The sequence below is a fragment of the Anomaloglossus baeobatrachus genome, chromosome 3, assembly GCF_048569485.1.
Source record: "Anomaloglossus baeobatrachus isolate aAnoBae1 chromosome 3, aAnoBae1.hap1, whole genome shotgun sequence".
Taxonomy (NCBI): domain Eukaryota; kingdom Metazoa; phylum Chordata; class Amphibia; order Anura; family Aromobatidae; genus Anomaloglossus; species Anomaloglossus baeobatrachus.
In genome coordinates this window covers 206,176,078-206,200,459 of record NC_134355.1, presented here as the reverse complement: position 1 = coordinate 206,200,459, position 24,382 = coordinate 206,176,078, and the positions used below count along the sequence as shown (strand labels likewise).

Genomic DNA, 24,382 nt, shown 5'->3' with positions numbered 1-24,382 from the left:
TCATAGCTGGAGGTTCCGATGGTACCCCACCTGTGACCACAGGTGAATTGAACACCTGTGAAGTGATCTTAAAATTGCTGTTGTAAAAAGCCGACCTTAAAATATCCTGGAGTACTTTGTAAAAAATGACTGGTCCAAAATTCCAGTTTAGAGGTGTTGCTGGTTATAGTTTTGTGTGAAATTACAGACAGAGGAAATAAACATGTGTATAACAAAATATGTGTAAGAGTGTAGTCACACGAGCGTATGAATCGCATTGCACTCGGACCAATGTTAGTCAATGAGGCAGAGCAGTTGGTCACCTTTTTTCTCATCCAGACTCTGGATGAAAGAAAAATCGTAACATGTTGCTATTTGCTGACGAAATCGTCTGAGAATAGGCAATACAAGTTAATGGGTGCGAGGAAAAAACTGATGTCACATGGACGGCACATGGACCATCCCAGTGACGTCCGTTTTTATGGAAACAATCCTATCATGTACAGAGAAAACTGTAAATGATCATGTAAATAATCCTGTAAATGGTCCTGTTAATGACTGTAAATCACTAATAGCTACTGAGAAAAAAACGGTTTGCACATGGACAGCACACGGAGAGCACACTGAGAGCACATTAAGAGCACATGAATGACAAGTGAGAAAAAAATCGTCCTACTCTCCTGGATGAGAATGGGACCGTTTTTACATACGTTCTTGTGAGTCCAGCTTAAGTCCTGCGTCACACTTGTGATTGAAAAATCGATCCAATTCCCTTGCCTGAGAGTAGGATGAGCTCAGTCTGAGTGTTGATCCGTGTGCAATGCAATTGCAATCTGAGTCTGTGATTTTTCTCATGATAGTAGTCCGTGAGCAATCTGTATTCAATCCATATGTAATCCTTTTTTTTTCTCGGCAGCTATTAGTCATTATAGTTATTGGGCACCAAAATATAGAACAAAAAAATTCTAAAAATAACCGATTTGGTCAAAAAGTATAACACATTTTATTATTAAAATGAATGCCGACTGGCAGAGAACCTAGAACAGAGGCATCACATGTATAAATAGTGAAAGGTCAAGAACAGGTATCAATGCACAGGTATTAAGGTACTAAAACGCACGTTTTGGCGTCACCTTCCTCACCCCTGACGAAGGTGACGCCGAAACGTGGGCATCGGGGCTGGCGTCACATGTCAGCACAGGTCCTCTCTTGCCCAGGTAAAAACCTTTTCCTTTATACCTATCATGTCTCCATTTAGGCGGTTTTATATACATCTGCCCTAGATATCTTTGCATAACAGGCCATACTAATGATTTTTTGAGCTGTGTATGTACACTTCTTTATAAATGTTTCCTCACATTGCACACCTCAGCCATTACTGCACATACTCATGTGAGTACTGATAATCATGCATATGGTTCTGTTTTGACACCCTCTATGGTTAGCACTATATGTGTCCACTATTACCAGTTTTATTAAAAAGATATCTCATGGTTAGGCCTCCTTTGTTATTGCATATATGCCATATACATTATTTTTGTGAACATTAGTGTTAATCTGATATGGTACCGTATATCTGATTTTTTCCATATTAATACAAATCATCATTTTTAGTACCTTAACCCCTTCAGCCCCCAGCCTGTTTTCACCTTAAAGACCTGGCCATTTTTTGCAATTTTGACCAGTGTGACTTTGACAGGTTATAACTCTGGAACACTTCAACGGATCCTGGCGATTCTGAGATTGTTTTTTCGTGACATATTGTACTTCATGTCAGTGGTAAATTTAGGCCAATATGTTTTGCGTTTATTTGTGAAAATTTCGGAAATTTGGCGAAAATTTTGAAAATTTTGCAATTTTCAAAATTTGAAATTTTATGCCCATAAATCTAAAAGATATGTCACACAAAATAGTTACTAAATACCTTTTCCCACTTGTCTGCTTTACACCAGCGCAATTTTTGAAAAAAAAAAATTCCGTTAGGAAGTTAGAAGGGTTCAAAGTTCATCAGCAATTTCTCATTTTTCCAACAAAATTTACAAAAAAAAAACATTTTTAGGTACCACATCACATTTGGAGTGATTTGAGAAACCTAGGCGACAGAAAATACCCAAAAGTGACCCCGTTCTAAAATCTGTACCCCTCACTCTGCTCAAAACCACATCCAAGAAGTTTATTAACCCTTTAGGAGCTTCACAGCAACCAAAGCAATGTAGACGAAAAAATGAAAATGTTACTTTTTTAACACAAAAATGTTACTTTAGCCATAAAAATTAGTATTTTCACAAGGGTATCAGGAAAAATGCATCATAAAATGTATTGTGCATTTTCTCCTGAGTACGCAGATACCCCATATGTGGTGGAAATCAAATGTTTGGGCACACGGCAGGACTCAGAAGGCAAGGAGCGCCATTTGAATTTTTGAGTGCAAAATTAGCTGCACTCATTAGCGGACGCCATGTCGGGTTTGAAGACTCCCTGAGGTACCTAAACAATGGAGCTCTCCCATAAGTGACCCCATTTTGGAAACTAGAGCCCTCAAATATTTTTTCTAGATGTTTGATGTGCACTTTGAACCCCTGGGGGCTTCACAGAAGTTTATAACGTTGAGCCGTGAAAAGAAAAAAATTTTTTTTTACCACAAAACTGTTGCTTCAACCAGGTAGCTTTTTTTATCGCAAGGGTATCAGGAAAAAATGCACCATAAAATGTATTGTGCATTTTCTCCACAGCAAAATTGGTTGGAATTATTAGCGGACGCCATGTTGCGTTTGGAGACCCCCCCCTGAAGTGCCTAAACAATGGAGCTCCCCCACAATTGACCCCATTTTGGAAACTAGACCCCTATCTAGCTGTTTAGTGAGCACTTTGAACCCCTGGAGGCTTCACAAACGTTTGTAATGTTCAGCCGTGAAAATATTTTATTCTTTTTTTTACCACTAAATTGTTTTTTCAAACAAGTAGCTTTTTTTTCCACAAGGGTATGAGGAAAAAATGCACCATAAAATGTATTGTGCAATTTCTCCTGAGTACACAGGTACCTCATATGTGGTGGAAATCAATTGTTTGGGCGTACAGCGGGGCTCAGAAGAGAAGGAGCGCCATTTCACAGTAAAATTGATTGGAATTATTAGCAGACGCCATGTTTCATTTGGAGACCCCCTGAGGTGCCTAAACAATGGAGCTCCCCCACATGTGATCCCATTTTGGAAACTAGACCCCCCCCCCCATACAAAAAAATTAGTTTGGCGAAATAAAAAATACAGACATCAGTAAAAAAAAAAAAATGAATAAAAAAAAAAAGAGCGGCTGCCACTAAGACCAGTGCCAAACGTGAGAGCAATGCACGAGTCTCGCATCGCATCATCCACTGCAGTCTGGAAGCGAGCAACTGCGCTGGATAATGTGATGCGAGAGGGCGGGGCGGCAGATGAGAAAGGGCGCAGCGGATGGAAGATGGGAAAGTGCGCAGCGGATGGAGGAGCGGCAGAGGATGGGAAAGGGCGCAGCAGATGGATGATGGGAAATGGCGCAGCGGATGGAGGAGCGGCAGAGGATGGGAAAGGGCGCAGTGGATGGATGATGGGAAATGGCGCAGCGGATGGAGGAGCGGCAGAGGATGGGAAAGGGCGCAGCGGATGGAAGATGGGAAATGGCGCAGCGGATGGAGGAGCGGCAGAGGATGGGGGGGGAGGGAGGTGAGATGGGGATACCTACCTTACAGGATGGATCTAGGCAGCAGGATCACAGCAGACAGAAGAGGCAGCAGATGAAGGAGGCAACAGATTGAGGAGGGTGAGAGGGGGCAGTAGATGAAGAGGATGGGAGAGAGCAGGCAGGAGATCGGGGAGGGGGGCAGAGTCTGATGGGAGAGAGAGATGGCACATGGAGGAGGGGGGCCCCGGGGGGGAGGGTGGCTTGCAGCACATGTGGGGGGAGGGTGGCTTGCAGCAGTACATGTGGGGGGAGGGTGGCTTGCAGCACATGTGGGGGGAGGGTGGCTTGCACATGTGCTGCAAGCCACCCTCCCCCCACATGTGCTGCAAGCCACCCTCCCCCCACATGTGCTGCAAGCCACCCTCCCCCCACATGTGCTGCAAGCTACCCTCCCCCCACATGTGCTGCAAGCCACCCGCCCCCCACATGTGGGGGGAGGGTGGCTTGCAGCACATGGAGGGATAGGAGGTGTAGTGGCGATGGAGAAGGGGCAGCCGATGAAAGAGGTGGCGGCCGCCGATCGGGAACAGTGGGGGCCAATTCGGGGGCAGCAGCGGCTGAAAAAGGTGGGTGCGACGGCGGCGGGGACAGTGGCAAGAGTGGCGGCGGGGACAGTGGCGAGCGTGGCGGCAGGGACAGTGGTGGATCCGGAGCAGCGACGGGGACAGCGGTGGATCCGGAGCAGCGGCGGGGGACAGCGGTGGATCGGGAGCAGCGGTGGGGACAGTGGCGAGCGTGGCAACGGGGACAGCGGTGGATCCGGAGCAGCGGTGGGGACAGTGGCGAGCGTGGCGGCGGGGACAGCGGTGGATCCGGAGCAGCGGTGGGGACAGTGGCGAGCGTGGCGGCGGGGACAGCGGTGGATCCGGAGCAGCGGCGGGGACAGCGGTGGATCCGGAGCAGCGGCGGGGACAGCGGTGGATCGGGAGCGGCGGTGGGGACAGTGGCGAGCGTGGCGACGGGGACAGCGGTGGATCCGGAGCAGCGGTGGGGACAGTGGCGAGCGTGGCGGCGGGGACAGCGGTGGATCCGGAGCAGCGGTGGGGACAGTGGCGAGCGTGGCGACGGGGACAGCGGTGGATCCGGAGCAGCGGTGGGGAGAGTGGCGAGCGTGGCGGCGGGGACAGCGGTGGATCCGGAGCAGCGGTGGGGACAGTGGCGAGCATGGCGACGGGGACAGCGGTGGATCCGGAGCAGCGGTGGGGACAGTGGCGAGCATGGCGACTGGGACAGCAGTGGATCCGGAGCAGCGGTGGGGACAGTGGCGAGCGTGGCGGCGGGGACAGCGGTGGATCCGGAGCAGCGGTGGGGACAGTGGCGAGCGTGGCGGCGGGGACAGCGGTGGATCCGGAGCAGCGTCGGGGACTGTGGCGAGCGTGGCGGCGGGGACAGCGGTGGATCCGGAGCATGGCGGCAGGGACAGCGGTGGATCGGGAGCAGCGGCGGGGCGATCGGAGCCGCGGCGGGGCTGGCGGTGGCGGGCGGGGGTATCGGAGACAGCGGCGGTGGCAGGCGGGGCGATCGGAGACAGCGGCGGTGGCGGACGGGGCGATCGGAGACAGTGACGGGGGCGATCGGAGACAGCGGCGGGGGCGATCGGAGACAGCGGCGGGGCTGGCAGGGCGATCGGGGGCAGAGGGGGACAGGGGCGGGCGATCGGGGACAGGGGCAGGCGGCAACTTACCGATGGGCACCCGCAGAGACCGCTCTCCTCGGCTTCCAGGGACGGTCACAGGCCGCAGATCCACATTGATTGGAAAGAGCAGTCACAAGACCGGTCTCTCCAATCAGAGCTGGGGGCGGGTGAAGCACCGATCACCCAGCTCCAGCCAATGGCCAGTGCTACAGCAGCACTGATCAGGGCTGGATTTAAATGTTCTAGCCATTTTCAATGGCTGGAACATTACAGTGACTGTAATTGGCTGAGCGGCGTTTGTCAGCCAATCACAGCCTCTGTAGGTTCGGGGAGGAGGCACCACCCCTCCTGAGGTCAGGCAGAGGTCCCCTCCTTCCCAAATCTACCGTTTAATCAAAGAAATTGGACTCCCCGGGGCTCCGGGACCGCGATTTCGCCATGACGTACTGGGTACGTCATGGGTCGTTTAGCACCATGTCACCGTGACGTACCCAGTACGTCAAAGGTCGTTAAGGGGTTAATACCTGTGCATTGATACCTGTCCTTGACCTTTCAATATTTATACATGTGATGCCTCTGTTCTAGGTTCTCTGCCACTCAGCATTCATTTTAATAATAAAGTTTGTTATACTTTTTGACCAAATCGGTTCTTTTTAGAATTTTTTTGTTCTATATTTCGGTGCACAGTTATTGTTACCGTAGGTTAGCTACATCCATATGACCCATGCACTATTGTTTGAACATATACTTATTATTTTACACTATATATCTTTTACTGTTGTGTATGGTCGTATTTTTCTTTGATCAACTTCTGTATGTCATTATAGTCATGTACGGGAGCAATTACAGTGTTCTCTGCTACATGATAGAATTGTATTTAGAAAATCGGATGTCACTAGGATGGTCCGTGTGCTGTCCGTGTGACATCCAATTTTTTCTCACACCCATAGACTTGCATTGGAGAGACTCGCATGAGAAACTTAAGAAATCGCAGCATGCTGCAATTTTTTTCTCAGTCCTATTTGGACTGAGAAAAAAAAGCAGATAGGAGCTGCCTCATTGATTAACATTGGTCCGAGTGCAATGTGAGTCAATTGCAAGTGTGACGCCGGCCTTATTGTAATAATTTTCTGGGACAAATCCTTCATTTTCTGGAGCAATTTCAAGAGTGCCAACGCTTTCATGCATGACTGTACATACTGAGCAGTTTTCTTACAAAGAAGCAGAAACTACTCAACTCACATGTATGTGTGACATCCTGGACTAGCCAGGTAGTCACAGATAGACCCCCGCACTACACCTGTCCCCCAATAAGGTGTCATCAGACAACCATTAAAACCTAATCACCTCCCTCAGTGCTTGGTGGACACACCAGGGGGCAGAGCCAGGCAGTTGACCATGCCCCTCCAAGGAGTTCAGAGGGCCTGAGGCAGAAAAACAGTCAGTCAGTCAGTGAGATGTTAGTGGAGTGAAGGAGAGTGGAAGCAGGCCTGTGTAGCAGGTCTGCAGCAGTCTGACAGGTGCCAGGGTCGGAGCCCTGGTACCTTGGCTAGGAAGCAAGTGGTGGCCTCTGCCTGCAGGACCCGGGAAGACGGCGTGGTGGACCGGGACAGGGTAGTGGCCCGCCGGTACCGACTCGGGGAACCGACTCGGAAACCGGAGCACACAGGGGGGTACTCAGACCCTGAAACAAGGTCCAGAATCCACTGGACTGAGTTAATTAACTGATTGCGGTCTGGACTATAGGTCCTTTCCCACCCAAATCCCGACTGAAGACAACAGCCCACCAAGGGGGATAGAAAGACACCGCACAGGCAGAGAGATCCCACTGGCCAGCGTCTGCGGGCAAAAGGGCTCTCCCGACATTCACAAAGCTGGGGAGCGGACTCCCGTCGCTGAAGCACGGGCAGTCTACAGATCCACAACACGGTGCAGGAGAAAGGCCAGGACCACCGAACCGGGTGGGGGGACCAGACGCAGCCGGCTGTGGGCACCGACAACCATCAACTTAGTTTACCAGAGACTTGTGTGTGTCAATAATTGTGGGTACAACAGTGCCATCCAGCCGCGCACCGCCCTGCACCGCCCAGCTACTCCCAACGGGTCTCGGGGCCATAATCCCTACCCACGGAGGGGTTAACATCTTGCTGCACTACCATCTCCCCTGGGTGCACAATAATCGCAGCGGTGGTACCCAACTTCACCACGCCCCGTTGATGGCATCACTAACTCAAGCGCGGCTCCGACCGTGCACCTATCTAACCACTACCAAAAGCGCCAGCACCCCCCTTTCAGAGCAAAGTAACCCTGGGTCCGGAGGCGCTCGAGCTACTCACCAACGAGCCCGGATCCGAGCTGCTCGGCTGCAGCCGAGCGCAGGGCGGTACATATGGATTTCATTTTACTTGCAGAAATCACTGCTGTATATATGTATATACAGTTAGGTCCAGAAATATTTGGACAGTGACACAATTTTCGCGAGTTGGGCTCTGCATGCCACCACATTGGATTTGAAATGAAACCTCTACAACAGAATTCAAGTGCAGATTGTAACGTTTAATTTGAAGGTTTAAACAAAAATATCTGATAGAAATTGTAGGAATTGTACACATTTCTTTACAAACACTCCACATTTTAGGAGGTCAAAAGTAATTAGACAAATAAACCAAACCCAAACAAAATATTTTTATTTTCAATATTTTGTTGCGAATCCTTTGGAGGCAATCACTGCCTTAAGTCTGGAAAACATGGACATCACCAAACGCTGGGTTTCCTCCTTCTTAATGCTTTGCCAGGCCTTTACAGCCGCAGCCTTCAGGTCTTGCTTGTTTGTGGGTCTTTCCGTCTTAAGTCTGGATTTGAGCAAGTGAAATGCATGCTCAATTGGGTTAAGATCTGGTGATTGACTTGGCCATTGCAGAATGTTCCACTTTTTTGCACTCATGAACTCCTGGGTAGCTTTGGCTGTATGCTTGGGGTCATTGTCCATCTGTACTATGAAGCGCCGTCCGATCAACTTTGCGGCAGTTGGCTGAATCTGGGCTGAAAGTATATCCCGGTACACTTCAGAATTCATCCGGCTACTCTTGTCTGCTGTTATGTCATCAATAAACACAAGTGACCCAGTGCCATTGAAAGCCATGCATGCCCATGCCATCATGTTGCCTCCACCATGTTTTACAGAGGATGTGGTGTGCCTTGGATTATGTGCCGTTCCCTTTCTTCTCCAAACTTTTTTCTTCCCATCATTCTGGTACAGGTTGATCTTTGTCTCATCTGTCCAAAGAATACTTTTCCAGAACTGAGCTGGCTTCATGAGGTGTTTTTCAGCAAATTTAACTCTGGCCTGTCTATTTTTGGAATTGATGAATGGTTTGCATCTAGATGTGAAACCTTTGTATTTACTTTCATGGAGTCTTCTCTTTACTGTTGACTTAGAGACAGATACACCTACTTCACTGAGAGTGTTCTGGACTTCAGTTGATGTTGTGAACGGGTTCTTCTTCACCAAAGAAAGTATGCGGCGATCATCCACCACTGTTGTCATCCGTGGACGCCCAGGCCTTTTTGAGTTCCCAAGCTCACCAGTCAATTCCTTTTTTCTCAGAATGTACCCGACTGTTGATTTTGCTACTCCAAGCATGTCTGCTATCTCTCTGATGGATTTTTTCTTTTTTTTCAGCCTCAGGATGTTCTGCTTCACCTCAATTGAGAGTCCCTTAGACCGCATGTTGTCTGGTCACAGCAACAGCTTCCAAATGCAAAACCACACACCTGGAATCAACCCCAGACCTTTTAACTACTTCATTGATTACAGGTTAACGAGGGAGATGCCTTCAGAGTTAATTGAAGCCCTTAGAGTCCCTTGTCCAATTACTTTTGGTCCCTTTAAAAAGAGGAGGCTATGCATTACAGAGCTATGATTCCTAAACCCTTTCTCCGATTTGGATGTGAGAACTCTCATATTGCAGCTGGGAGTGTGCACTTTCAGCCCATATTATATATATAATTGTATTTCTGAACATGTTTTTGTAAACAGCTAAAATAACAAAACTTGTGTCACTGTCCAAATATTTCTGGACCTAACTGTATACTGTATGCTTATATGTATTCTTGTAATTAAAAAAATATTCCTGTATAAATTATATTTTTTTCCACATTTTAGGTGATACAGATGCTGGACAACCATACAGAGTTAAAAGGTTTTTATGTTCCTTTGATTTTTAATAATTGCAACACACATATACAATGTATTATATTACTATAATTTCTTGTTGTATAAGGGTTAAGTATCTCAATGTATTCAGCATGGAGTATGAGCATCACATGCAGAAATACATATTATGCTATCAGTGAGGTTATTAATGGTTGTCCAAGGAAAGTTCTGCCATTGTGAATGTTCTTACCATAGCTGTAGAGAAAGACATTGGCCGCAAATGCAAACATCATACATTGGTCTAATGTAGCTAGCCAAAAATGGAGTAAACTGAACATGAGGTTCTTAGTGTAACATTCTGATTAGACTGTATGAAACTCACTGTCACATCACAGCGAACCTCTGAGTGGGTCCCTCACTTTTTACAGCCTTAAAGGTGTGGCACTGTGTGCCTTTTGCCTCATTGCACCCATGCTACAAGGCTGAGTTCACATAACGTCAATCCACACCACCCCCACCGGCACAGCGTCACTGCAACAATGGCCGCCAAACAGCTCTAACACCAAGTGAAAAGAGCTGAAAAACTCACTTTTCACAATTTCTCAGATTGTGCTCCGAGAATAAAAATAGGCTGAACCCCTCTTGCTTTACCCTGCTAATTAAAATGCCTGAGATGAATGGGAAAAGTGCCAGTTCAAGGAAAAAAAAAGGAGGAAAAGACCCTTCAATATACCAAAGCTGTAGAGAATAACATAGACCGCACATCTGAAAACTGTCAATTGATCTAATGCACTAGCCAAAAAATTACAAAGCTGAACATGAGCTTCATGGTTTAACATTCTGATCAGACTGTATGAAGCCCACTGCCACGTCATAACAAATGTCTAAGTGGGTCCTTACGTTTTATAGCCTTAAAGGCGGATTATGGATTTTGGAGTGGGGTGGCACAATGTACGGTATCTGCACCCCTATGGTCTTCATTCCAGATACACTAACATTTCAGCATTACATTGATTTGACTGTGGAACCAGTGGTACAGCCTTATCTATATGGAGCTGTTTTTCAAAATGACAATGCCACGACACATGTTGCTTGTGCTCTTTTGAGTAGCCTGTATGGCCAAAGTGTGCTTCCATGGACTGCTCGGTCTCCAAACTAGTCTCTTTAAGAGCACATATGGGATGTAATTGATCAGCAATGGCAAAGAGTGCAGCCAACAGAGGATCTTGATAATTGGTATGCCCAAATGCATTTAGCATGGCAAAACATTCCTTATACAACCATCAATAACCTCATTGATAGAAATCCAAGGTGTGTAAGTGCATGTATCTCTTTGTGTGGAGAAATGGAGGTGTTTTGTTTGAGAAAATTTGTTTTCATTTGTCATTATGTGCATATTATTATCATGTTTTTCTTTTTTTGGGATTTCCTTCTTGCTGTTGCAATAGCAATGTTGAGGAGTGTAGTTCCAATTACAACTGCAGACGATCCCACAAAAAAGTCCTCAAACATCTCTGACAGAAAACTAAAAACGTTATGGCTTTCACAATATTTTATACAGTGGCATTTAAAAGTAATGGCACCCCTAGTCAAAATTACTGTTATTGTGACCAGTTAAGCAAGTTGAAGATGAAATGATCTATAAAAGGCATAAATTAAGGACACATTTCCTTTAAATGTAGATGGAAAAACAATATTTTCGTATTTTAGATTTTAAAATTAACAAAAAAGGAAAATGGACCAATGCAAAAGTTTGTGCACCCTGCATGTTTAGTACCTAGTAGAACCCCCTTTGTCAAGTATCACAGCTTGTAATTAATTTCTGTAGCCAGCCAAGAGTCTTTTGATTCTCGATTGATGGATTTTCATCCATTCTTCCTTAAAAAAAAGTGTTCCAGTTCTGTGAGACTCCTGGGTCGTCTTGCATGCGCTGCTCTTTTGAGGTCGAACCACGATTTTCAATGATCTTCAGAGCAGGGGACTGTGAGGATTATTGTAAAACCTTCATCTTGCGCCTTTTGAAGTAGTCGATTGTGTATTTTGATGTGTGGTTAGGATAATTATCCATTTGTAGAAGCCATCCTCTTTTCAACTTCTGCTTTTTTACAGATGGTATAAGCATCAAGAATTTGTTGAAATGTAATTGTATCTATTCTTCCTTCTCTCCGTGAAATTTTCCCTGTTACATTGGCTGCAACACAACTCGAAAACATGATTGATCCACCCCATACTTAATAGTTGGTGACAGGTTCTTTTCCTAAAATTCTGTGCCCTTTCTTCTCCACATAAACGTTTGATCATTGTGGCCAAAAAGTTCTATTTTAACCTCATCGGTCCTAAGGACTTTTTTCCAAAATGCATCGGACTTGTTCAGATGTTCTTTTGCATTCTTCTAAATTTTATGGTGAGGACGCAGGAGAGGTTTTCTTCTGATGACTCTTCCATGAAGGCCAAGTTTGTGCAGGTGTCTCTGAACAGTAGAACAGTGTACCACAACTCCAGAATCTGCTAAATCTTTTTGAAGGTCTTTTGTAGTCAACCAGGGGTTCTGATTTGCCTCTCTAGCAATCCTATGAGCAGCTTTCACATAAAAATTGCTTAGGGGTGCTTCACACACAGCGAGATCGCTGCCGAGATCGCTGCTGAGTCACGCTTTTTGTGACGCAGCAGTGACCTCATTAGCGATCTCGCTGTGTGTGACACTGAGCAGCGATCTGGCCCCTGCTGCGAGATCGCTGCTCGTTACACACAGCCCTGGTTCGTTTTCTTCAAAGGCGCTCTCCCGCTGTGACACACAGATCGCTGTGTGTGACAGCGAGAGAGCGACAAATGAAGCGAGCAGGGAGCAGGAGCCGGCGTCTGGCAGCTGCGGAGGCTGGTAACTAAGATAAACATCGGGTAACCAAGGTGGTTACCCGATATTTACCTTAGTTACCAGCCTCCGCAGCTCTCACGCTGCCTGTGCTGCCGGCTCCGTCTCTCTGCACATGTAGCTGCTGTACACATCGGGTTAATTAACCCGATGTGTACTGTAGCTAGGAGAGCAAGGAGCCAGCGCTAAGCAGTGTGCGCGGCTCCCTGCTCTCTGCACATGTAGCTGCATTACACATCGGGTTAATTAACCCGATGTGTACTGTAGCTAGGAGAGCAAGGAGCCAGCGCTCAGTGTGCACGGCTCCCTGCTCCCTGCACACACAGCTAAGCGGTGTGCGCTGGTAACTAATGTAAACATCGGGTAACCATACCCGATGTTTACCTTAGTTACCAGTGTTCGTAGCTTCCAGACGCCGGCTCCGTGCAAGCGCAGCATCGCTTGCACGTCGCTGCTGGCTGGGGGCTGTTCACTGGTCGCTGGTGAGATCTGCCTGTTTGACAGCTCACCAGCGACCATGTAGCGATGCAGCAGCGATCCTGACCAGGTCAGATCGCTGGTCGGATCGCTGCTGCATCGCTAAAGTGTGAAGGTACCCTTAGTCTTTCAGACCTTATCTTGTCCACCACAGTTCCTGATAACTGCCATTGCTTAATTACATTTCAAACTGAAGAAAGGGCAATGTGAAAACACTTTGCTATCTTCTAATAACCTCTTCCTGCTTTGTGGGCCTCCACCATTTTCATTTTCACAATGCAAGGCATCTACTTAGAAGAACCCATGGCTGCTGTTTTTTGGCACAAAGTTAAGAAGAGGCTGGGTTTTTCTAAAGCTGTGAAATTTGCATCACCTGGTCTTTCCTAATGATGTTAGTGACCAAGCCATAACCCTAATAGGCTAAGTAAGATCTGAAGACTTGGTCAAAGTTATCTCAGCTCTCAAATCTCGAAAGGTGCCCAAACTTTTGCATCAACCTATTTTCCTTTTTGCAATAAAAGATTAAAATATTAAATATATTTTTTGCCTAAAATACAAAGGAAATGTCTCATCTTCACCTTGCTTAACCATTCACAATAACAGTAATTTTGACCAAACTTTTGCATGCCACTGTATATACAGTATGTTATGTGAAGCAGATCAAGCCTCAGAAGATCAAATTTGAGTTAAATTTCCTGAAATCCAATTTCCCACATGAATTTGCAAGGTGCAGCTGTAATATGTTCATATAGTGTAGCACCGCCAGGAGGACTAGCACAAGCGGTATAAAGCACAGGGTCTCTATCATCAAGGAACTCCATTTTATGCTTGTACTCTTGTACTTTGTAAGTATAAAATTTCTCAGAGCATTCAGCATAGGGATAGAAGGAGGCCTAATGCAATTGTTGTATAGTACTACAGTGTTAAAATACTAGATTAAAAATAGGAGTGATAGTTTCAGCCTGTGAATAGAATTCCAAGATTCAAGTGATATACAGTGAACTGTTGTATGAGTCTCATCATCACTCAGCGTGTGACTGAATTACACATCTGTGATATACAGCAGCAAAAGCAACTTAATGGGTTATTTCTTTTGTTTTTACAAAGTGACGGTAAGCACAGGTACTAATAAGCCGCTCATTGCTGATTTTGAAACTTAATTCAAATTCTGAATTCAAGGTTTTTGTTTAGAAATGAAGGTTTGCTTCCTCTGTTTTGAGATACGCTATTTTTTTTAGAGAAATTTCCAAATCCTGAAACTTACACACAAGTGTTTACCTACTAAGGTTTACCTGTGCCTAAAAATAATTTTTTGAGCCTGCCTCATTGCTCCAATAGATTAGTATTAGACTCGTATACATGCTACAGCGGCCATCCTAAAGCCCTATTATGCAAGACAGGTTACGTATACACTAACATACAAGACGGTATATGTACAAATGCTAATAAACAATATTATTGCTCATGACTGGGTAGATGAGGCTATGGAGGAAAACAAAACAAAACACTTTTCCTAGTCTGCCTAACCACATTGTTTTTAGGGAATTTGTAGGTCATTATTTTTTTTAGACTCTTATGGGCCTGCTTATTAAGGTTCATCAATATTCACTGCTTCCCCCACCATCCCTCTGTGTCAGTGTCTGTGATTGGTTGCAGACTAGTATACACGTTTCTCACGAAAAATGTAATACAAGGAGAGCTCAAAACTGGTTCACAGACTAAAAACTCCTTAATATAAAAAATATCAATTTTATTAACAAAAGCATTTAAAAACACTTCCACATTATATAGAAAATATTAATTGGTGCCATACAAAGATTCCAACATATATCCCCCTTATTATTCTAGTCCTATGTGTTACCCCAATTAAGGAGCAAGAACAAATGTCAGTAAGGCGCAGTATACAAGTATATCCCTAAACAGTCCAATAGTCAAGGGTCCTACAGTCAAGATCCCTAAAAGCAGCACTTTTTTTACCCTAAATTAGTCGGTTCTGCACTGAGATATAATTCTGTATATACTGCCCCTTCCTATATTAGTGAGGAGGCTGTCAACCTTCTACCCCTAATCGACCCGACGCGTTTCCCCTTCAAATAGAAGGTTCTTCAGGGGTCATCAAAAAGTAGTATAGAAAAATACAATTAATTTATACATTATCCTCCAATCAAACAGTGAATACAGACATAGTTTTTGTAATCTCCCCAAACAGAGTACATCAAACAAATGATCTTCAGATTGTACAAATGACTATTATAGTCTCCTCTGGTGCTGTCGTATCTTTAGTCTCCAAGAATTGCCAGGTAACACAGAGTTCCACACAATATTAGCGTGGATATTACCGAACAGAGAATTCCCGTTATAGAAATATTTTTCAAATTTTTGTCATCTCATTCGGGACAAGGCTGTATTTTCAAGTTGAATGATGATGTCACCTATTAAAAACATGCCCATTCATAATTCCCCTTCAGCAAGCTTTTTCCTTTTCAGTGTCCGTGTAGATAAATGGACTAGAGTCCCTTCAGGTTGCAATTGACATGTCCTGGTCCAAATAAGTTTAAAACTATATACCAGCATGTAGTTAGGGCTCCCTGTGTTGTTCAGAGCGTGCCCAGCCTCTGCAAAATCCACATGGAGACAGCGTTCACCATGAACAGGTGAACGCTGTCTCCATGTGGATTTTGCAGAGGCTGGGCACGCTCTGAACAACACAGGGAGCCCCAACTACATGCTGGTATATAGTTTTAAACTTATTTGGACCAGGACATGCCAATTGCAACCTGAGGGGACTAGTGATGAGCGAGCATGCTTGTCACTACTCGGTACTCGCACGAGTATCGCTGTACTCGGGCTGCTCGGCGGGGACCGAGTAATCTCGCGATACTCGTGCTGTACTCGTGATCTTCATCCCTGCATGTTGGCGCTCTTTTGAGAGCCAGCCCTCATGCAGGGATTGGCTGGCAGACCACTGCAATGCCACAGCCCTGTTAGTTGTGGAATTGCAGTGATTGGCCGGCCTGCACAGCGTGACCGAGCCTTTATATCGGCCGGCGCGCTGTGCTCTGCTCACAGCTATTCAGACAGTCAGTGTAGGGAGAGTGTCGCTGATTCAGGGAAAGCTTTGCGGCCCTTTATAGCTTTTTCAGTTGCAGGGCTGCAAACAGTGTGACCAAAAGTCCTTCTCAGGACTATTCTAGTTGTATACAGGCAGGCAGGGTATAGCCAGGTCGGAGTACAGTAGCAGAGTCCTTCTCAGGACTATTGTTGCTATATACAGGCAGGGTATAGCCAGGTCTGAATACAGGCTAGTGACCAAAAGAGTCCTTGTCAGGACTATTGTACCAGTATACAGGCAGGCAGGCAGGCAGGGTAGTGGTGACCGTATACCAGCCTTCATCATATCTGGGGCTGGTGTACACAGTGTAAAACAGTCCAGATAGTGTCTGACTTGTCTGTAATTGTCGCTCCCCAAAAAAACTTGTTAGGTTATTATTGCGTCCGTGCTTGGTTTTTAAAGCCGCACGTGGCAGCGTACAGGTGCACTTGTGTGCAATTTCCACACACTTTGATATAACGCACAAGTAGTGAATATACACGTCAGCAGTGCACAGCATTGCAAAATGCGCAAGGGCATTGGCAAGGAACAAGGAAGTGGACGTGATGGTGGTGCAGGCAGAGGCCGAGGTCGTGGGCAAGCTCTAATTTCGCCACAACAAAGGGCCACATCTAGTCGCTCGCACGTCCTGTCCCAAATTCTTGGGGACCGCAGCAGTACACCGCTCTTGAACCAAGACCAGTGTCAACAGGTTGTTAGTTGGATAGCAGATAATGCTTCCAGTCAGATTGGCACCACCACAAACACTCTGTCTTCCACACGGTCAAGTGTCAGTAGCCGTGATACTGCACCGCACATTTCTGAACCTGATCCTCCTTCCTACCACCAGGCTGAGTACACGTCCTCCTCGGACATTAATGATCCCACACTTGGACACTCGGAAGAGCTGTTCACGTTTCCATTCACACATTCTGGCCTCTCGCCAGCTCATATTGAAGTGGGTCATGAGGAGATCGTCTGTACAGATGGCCAAGTATTTGAGCAGCCACGTTCTCACGAAGTTGGCAACGTGTCTCAACAAGTGGTGGACGATGATGAGACACAATTGTCAGCAAGTCAGGAGGAGGAGCAGGGTGCGGAAGAGGAAGACGACGTGGTGGATGATCCAGTAACTGACCCAACCTGGCAGGAGGATATGAAGAGCGAGGACAGCAGTGCACAGGGGGAAGGAGGCGTAGCATCACAACAGGCAGTAAGAAGCAGGGTGGTGGCCCCAGGCAGAAGTCAGGCAACCGTTCCCCGGAACAACACGACAACACAAGGTGCCTGTACAAATGTTAGGTCTTCCCGAGTCTGGCAGTTTTTTAAGTTGGATCCAGATGATTCAAAAAAGGCCATTTGCAACACCTGCTGTGCCAGCATCAGCAGGGGTACCAAAACTAGCAGCCTGACCACCACCAGCATGATCAGGCACATGTCAGTCAAGCACCCGACTTTGTGGGAAGTACAACAGAGTCGAGGAGCAGTGCTTGCTGATGTCACTGCTACGTCTTCGCTGGTTGTGCATGCGAGTCAATCCTCTGTCCATGCTGCCTGCGAACAAGCCTCCTCCACTCCTGCACCTGCAGTTGCCTACGCAGAAAGAACACCATCATCAAGCACGTCCTTGTCCCAGCGCAGCGTTCAGTTATCCATTCAGCAAACCTTTGAACGCAGGCGCAAATACACTGCCAACACCCCACATGCCACAGTTCTAAATGCTAACATTTCGCGACTGCTTGCACTGGAAATGTTGCCTTTTAGGCTGGTTGAGACAGAAGCATTCCGTGACCTGATGGCGGCAGCTGTCCCACGTTACTCGGTCCCCAGCCGCCACTATTTCTCCCGGTGTGCCGTCCCCGCGTTGCATAACCACGTGTCACAAAACATCACACGTGCCCTGAACAACGCTGTTTCACCCAAGGTCCACCTAACCACAGACACGTGGACAAGTGCTTGTGGGCAAGGCCGCTACATCTCGTTGACGGCACACTGGGTTAATATTGTGGAAGCTGGGACCCAGTCTGAGCGAGGGACGGAACACGTCCTTCCCACACCAAGGTTTGCAGGCCCTACCTCAGTCAGTGTTTCACCCACACTCTACAGCTCCGGAATGTCATGCTCTTCAGCCTCCTCCTCCTCCTGCGCATCCTCATCCACTGTGCCCTCCACACCAGTCACAAGCTGGAAGCACTGCAGCACTGCCTCGGCGAAGCGGCAACAGGCTGTGCTGAAGCTAATCTGCATAGGTGACAAACCCCACAATGCAGAAGAGCTGTGGACAGCTCTGAAACAGCAGGCAGATCACTGGCTCACACCTCTGAACCTAAAGCCAGGAAAGGTCGTGTGTGACAATGGCCGGAACCTGGTGGCGGCTTTGAGGCGAGGCCAGCTGACACATGTTCCATGCGTGGCCCATGTGCTCAACCTCGTGGTTCAGCGGTTTATAAAGTCATACCCAGAGCTGTCTGATCTGCTGGTAAAAGTTCGCCGCCTGTCTGCACATTTTCGAAAGTCACCTACTGCTTCAGCCGGCCTTGCCGGCTTTCAGCGCCGTTTGCATCTTCCGGCTCACAGACTGGTGTGTGATGTCCCCACGCGTTGGAATTCAACTCTGCACATGTTGGTCAGGATATGTGAGCAGAAGAGGGCAGTTGTTGAGTACCTGCATCACCTAAGCCGTCGGGAAATGGGTCAAACTCCACACATAACACCTGAGGAGTGGAGATGGATGTCAGACCTATGTACCATCCTCCAAAACTTTGAGGACTCCACCAAGATGGTGAGTGGTGATGACGCCATTATTAGCGTCACCATACCGCTACTCTGCCTTCTAAAACGGTCTCTGCTGAAAAACAAACATGATTCATTGCAGGCGGAGCGCGATGATTTGCAGCAAGAAACAGTAGTGGGTGTGGGTGATAACACACAGCCCAGCCTCGTCTCATCACAACGTGCAGTGGAGGACTATGACGAGGAGGAGGATGAAGACATGGAGCAACTCTCCGGCCAAATTGAGGATATGACATGCACACCAGTCATATCCTCGGTTCAGCGTGGCTGGCCAGAGGACAGGGTAGATGAGGAGGGGAGGAGGAGGAGGAGGAGGACAGCATGTTCAGTCATCTTGTTGGTCAGGCTACTGAAGTCCTGGCTGTTAAGAGTCTGGCGCACATGGCTGACTTTATGGTAAGCTGCCTGTCTCGTGACCCTCGCGTTAAGAACATCTTGGCCGACAATCATTACTGGTTGGTAACACTGTTAGACCCACGCTACAAGGAGAACTTTTTGTCTCTTATTCCCGTGGAGGAGAGGTCAACCAAAATGCAGCAGTTCCGGAAGGCCATAGTCACGGAAGTAGGCAAAGCATTCCCCTCACAAAACGCTAGCGGCATAGGTCATGAATCAGTGGACAACCGAGGCGTACAGCCGAGAGAGGCACAAGTCCAATCCGCCAGAGGTAGGGGAACAGTCTTTAAGATGTGGGACAGTTTTCTCAGCCCCTCACGTACCACAGCCCCTGAGGTGCGGGGTAGTGGCACAAGAAATCCTAAGTTTGCCCAGATGCTGAAGGAGTACCTTGCAGATCGAACAACTGTACTCCGACATTCCTCTGTGCCTTACAATTATTGGGTATCCAAGCTGGACACGTGGCATGAATTGGCTCTCTACGCCTTGGAAGTCCTGGCCTGCCCTGCTGCTAGCGTTTTGTCAGAGCGTGTTTTTAGTGCCGCAGGTGGAATCATTACAGATAAACGCACCCGCCTGTCAACTGAAAATGCTGACAGGCTGACTCTGATCAAGATGATCAAGGGTTGGATTGGGCCAGACTACACCACACCACCAGCAAATGAGAGCGGAATTTAAAGTTTGCCATGTACCTCCACTCACCCATGGGTACACACTTCTGGACTTTGGATAATCGCTGGACTGCTCCTCCTTCTCCTCATGCGCCACCATGATGATGACCGTTACAAATTGCAATACTTAGGCCTTTGTTTCAGGTATACCCCCAGTGGTAAATTTTTTCGCCCATTCTTTGCAGAATGGACATTACAACGACAGGAGACCCGCTCCTTTGCAATGGGAACAATGTTTTGAGGCCCTCATGCACGTCTCTACCCAGGGACAACGTGGAGCCTCCCAATTTTTGGCTGCCCTGCCTAAGGGCTATACTATAATACACCCACTTCCTTAAAATGGACACTTAATGTTTTGAGGCCCTCATGCACGTCTCTACCCAGGGACAACGTGGAGCCTCCCAATTTTTGGCTGCCCTGCCTAAGGGCTATACTATAATACACCCACTTCCTTAAAATGGACACTTAATGTTTTGAGGCCCTCATGCACGTCTCTACCCAGGGACAACGTGGAGCCTCCCAATTTTTGGCTGCCCTGCCTAAGGGCTATACTATAATACACCCACTTCCTTAAAATGGACACTTAATGTTTTGAGGCCCTCATGCACGTCTCTACCCAGGGACAACGTGGAGCCTCCCAATTTTTGGCTGCCCTGCCTAAGGGCTATACTATAATACACCCACTTCCTTAAAATGGACACTTAATGTTTTGAGGCCATCATGCACGTCTCTATCCAGGGACAATGTGGAGCCTCCCAATTTTTGGCTGCCCTGGCAAAGGGCTATACTGAAATAGACCCACTTCCTTACAATGGGCACTTCAGGTTTAAAGGCCATCATGCACGTCTCTATCCAGGGACAATGTGGAGCCTCCCAATTTTTGGCTGCCCTGGCAAAGGGCTATACTGAAATAGACCCACTTCCTTACAATGGGCACTTCAGGTTTACAGGCCATCATGCACGTCTCTATCCAGGGACAATGTGGAGCCTCCCAATTTTTGGCTGCCCTGGCAAAGGGCTATACTGAAATAGACCCACTTCCTTACAATGGGCACTTCAGGTTTAAAGGCCATCATGCACGTCTCTATCCAGGGACAATGTGGAGCCTCCCAATTTTTGGCTGCCCTGGCAAAGGGCTATACTGAAATAGACCCACTTCCTTACAATGGGCACTTCAGGTTTACAGGCCATCATGCACGTCTCTATCCAGGGACAATGTGGAGCCTCCCAATTTTTGGCTGCCCTGCCTAAGGGCTATACTATAATACACCCACTTCCTGACAATGGACACTTAATGTTTTGAGGCCCTCATGCACGTCTGTATGCAGGGGCATTGGTGAACCTCACAATTTTGGACTGCCCTGGCAAAGGAAAATACTACAAAGACTCACTTCCTCAAAATGGGCACATTAGACTCAAGAGGCCTTCATGTACGTCTCTTCTCAGGGACATCGGAGTGCCACACAATGTTTTCACGTAAAATCTTTCATGTATTAATCTCAAAAAGTAACATACACCAGCTCTATCTCACTATTGGGTATGTGCCCTTAACATTTCCGCCATGAAAAATCATTTTGGGGTCATTTTGGAAGGTTTTCTGGTGAGTCCGTAAAAATGGCGTAAAACGCGGACAAAATTGTTCACAGCTGTGACTTTTCAGTTATAAATAATTCAAGGGGTCTTCCCCATGCTGTTGCCATGTCATTTGAGCACTCTTCTGAGACTTTTGTGCCATTTTTAGGGTTTCTCCATGCTGCCGGGGGGTCATTTCACAAAAATACTCGGGTCTCCCATAGGATAACATTGGGCTCGTTGCTCGGCCCGAGTACACGAGTATCTTGGGAGGCTCGGCCCGAGCTTCGAGCACCCGAGCTTTTTAGTACTCGCTCATCACTAGAGGGGACTCTAGTCCATTTATCTACACGGACACTGAAAAGGAAAAAGCTTGCTGAAGGGGAATTATGAATGGGCATGTTTTTAATAGGTGACATCATCATTCACCTTGAAAATACAGCCTTGTCCCGAATGAGATGACAAAAATTTGAAAAATATTTCTATAACGGGAATTCTCTGTTCGGTAATATCCACGCTAATATTGTGTGGAACTCTGTGTTACCTGGCAATTCTTGGAGACTAAAGATACGGCAGCACCAGAGGAGACTATAATAGTCATTTGTACAATCTGAAGATCATTTGTTTGATGTACTCTGGGGAGATTACAAAAACTATGTCTGTATTCACTGTTTGATTGGAGGATAATGTATAAATTAATTGTATTTTTCTATACTACTTTTTGATGACCCCTGAAGAACCTTCTATTTGAAGGGGAAACGCGTCGGGTCGATTAGGGGTAGATGGTTGACAGCCTCCTCACTAATATAGGAAGTGGCAGTATATACAGAATTATATCTCAGTGCAGAACCGACTAATTTAGGGTAAAAAAAGTGCTGCTTTTAGGGATCTTGACTGTAGGACCCTTGACTATTGGACTGTTTAGGGATATACTTGTATACTGCGCCTTACTGACATTTGTTCTTGCTCCTTAATTGGGGTAACACATAGGACTAGAATAATAAGGGGGATATATGTTGGAATCTTTGTATGGCACCAATTAATATTTTCTATATAATGTGGAAGTGTTTTTAAATGCTTTTGTTAATAAAATTGATATTTTTTATATTAAGGAGTTTTTAGTCTGTGAACCAGACTAGTATACACGCCCTCCAACCTGTGAACGCATCTGTGATTGGTTGCAGTCAGTATAGTGTATGGTAGTGTAAAAATAAATAAATAATTTATAAAGATTATGTAGGTTCCCGCCATAATTTGATAGCCAGAGCGGTTAAAGCAACAGCTACAGGCTGCAGCCCCCACATTTGAGCTTTACCGTGGCTGGATATCAAAATAGAGGGGATCCTATGGCAATATTTTCTAATTATTTAAATAAATAATAAAAAAAAGGTGTAGGGTCCCCCACATATTTGATAACTAGACACAGTAAAGCAGACACATGGGGGCTGGTATTATCAGGGTGGGAGTAGCCATGGATATTGACCACCCTAGTCTAAAAATGCAAGCCCACAGCTGCCCAATATTGGCACATTACATTAGATGTGCCAATCCTGGCGCTTTACCTGGCTAATCCTAATTGCCCTACTGTGGTGGCAATCAAGGTAATATAAGGGGTTAATGACAGCTGTCATTTGTCAAAAAAAATCACAGCAGCTATCAAGCTTTGAATTAGTAATGGCATGCGTCTATGAAACACCCTTATTACTAATCCTGTAAGTGAAAAGAAATAAAACACAAACAACAAAAGATCCTTTATTTGAAATAGAATACACACGCCATTTCACCCCTTTATTAACCCAAAACCACCCTTGCAGATCCGACGTAATCCATATGAAGTCCTAAGACGATCATCAGCTCTGCTACATACAGAGGCTGCAGAGAGAGAAAATATGTCCAGGAATCACTGAAAGTCAAGGGGACCCAGCTGTGAGCAGTTGACATCACTCAGTTCACTGGAGGTCATACTTGGGTTCCCATGGGGTGATCTGACTGCCGGACTGACCAGCAGTTCAACAGTCGGGCAGTCAGGTCACTTTAGGTCACACTATGGGCTCTCCTGCTATCATTGGAAGTGCTGCTGGATTGTTGAACTGCAGGACACAGTTGTGACCCAAAATCCGATAGTCTGGCAGCGGTTTCAACTTTTACTAAAGGCAATGGGGCAGCCCCCAATGTAAACGCAGACCACCTGACTGCCGGAAGGTGGGTCACAGCCGTATTCCGCAGTCCAACAGTCCGGCAGTCAGGTCATCTGAGGTCACACCGTGGGAACCTGGGTGTGACCTCCGGTGTACTGAGTGATGTCACCTGCTCACACCCGAGTCCCCCTCTGCTGTTAATGAGTCCCAGAGCCTGTAGAGAGTGGGCATGTTTTCTCACTCTGCAGTGTCTAGATGTACCAGAGCTGAGGATTATCATGGGACTTCGTATGGATTACATCGGATCTGCAAAGGTGTTTAGCGGGTTAATAGCGGGGTGAAAGGGGGGTGTATTTTATTTCAAATAAATTATTTTTTCAGTGTTTGTGTTTTATTTTTTTTTCACTTACAGGATTAGTATGAGCAGGGTAAAGTGCCAGGACTGGCACATCTAATCTGATGTGCCAATTCTGGGCAGCTGTGGGCTGGTATTTTTATGCTGGGGGAGGGCCCATCCTGCCATCCTGAAAATACTAGCCCCCACCTGTCTGATTTACTGTGACTGGTTATCAAAAACAGGGGGTCCAATGCTTTTTTTTCTTTAAATTATTAATTTATTTTTAAACGGCATAGAATCCCCTCTATTTTGATATCCAACTACGGTAAAGCTCAAATATGGCGGCTTTACCTGCGCTGGCTATCAAAATAGAGCGGGAGCTCATGTAATTTTTTTTTTTTACAGTGATTTCCCTGGCCAGTTACAGCCATGCCAATACTTCACATGGCTGTGATGGGGAAGAGTGCCGACACTGGAAAAGCTTGCTGAGCAGTAGAGTTGAGCGCGGTTCGTGGTTCGTGGTTCTCCAGTTCGCGGCTCGAGTGAT

The 24,382-nt window shown here is 46.6% G+C and overlaps 1 protein-coding gene across 1 annotated transcript in view; it reads left to right on the top strand.

Moving 5' to 3' along the window:
- PCNX2 (pecanex 2) overlaps positions 1-24,382 on the top strand; it is a 1,407,555-nt gene that overhangs the window by 162,697 nt on the left and 1,220,476 nt on the right. The window contains exon 4 of the mRNA XM_075339694.1: positions 9,498-9,534. Within this exon, the coding sequence (XP_075195809.1) occupies positions 9,498-9,534 (37 nt within the window). The remainder of the gene's footprint in view (positions 1-9,497; positions 9,535-24,382) is intronic.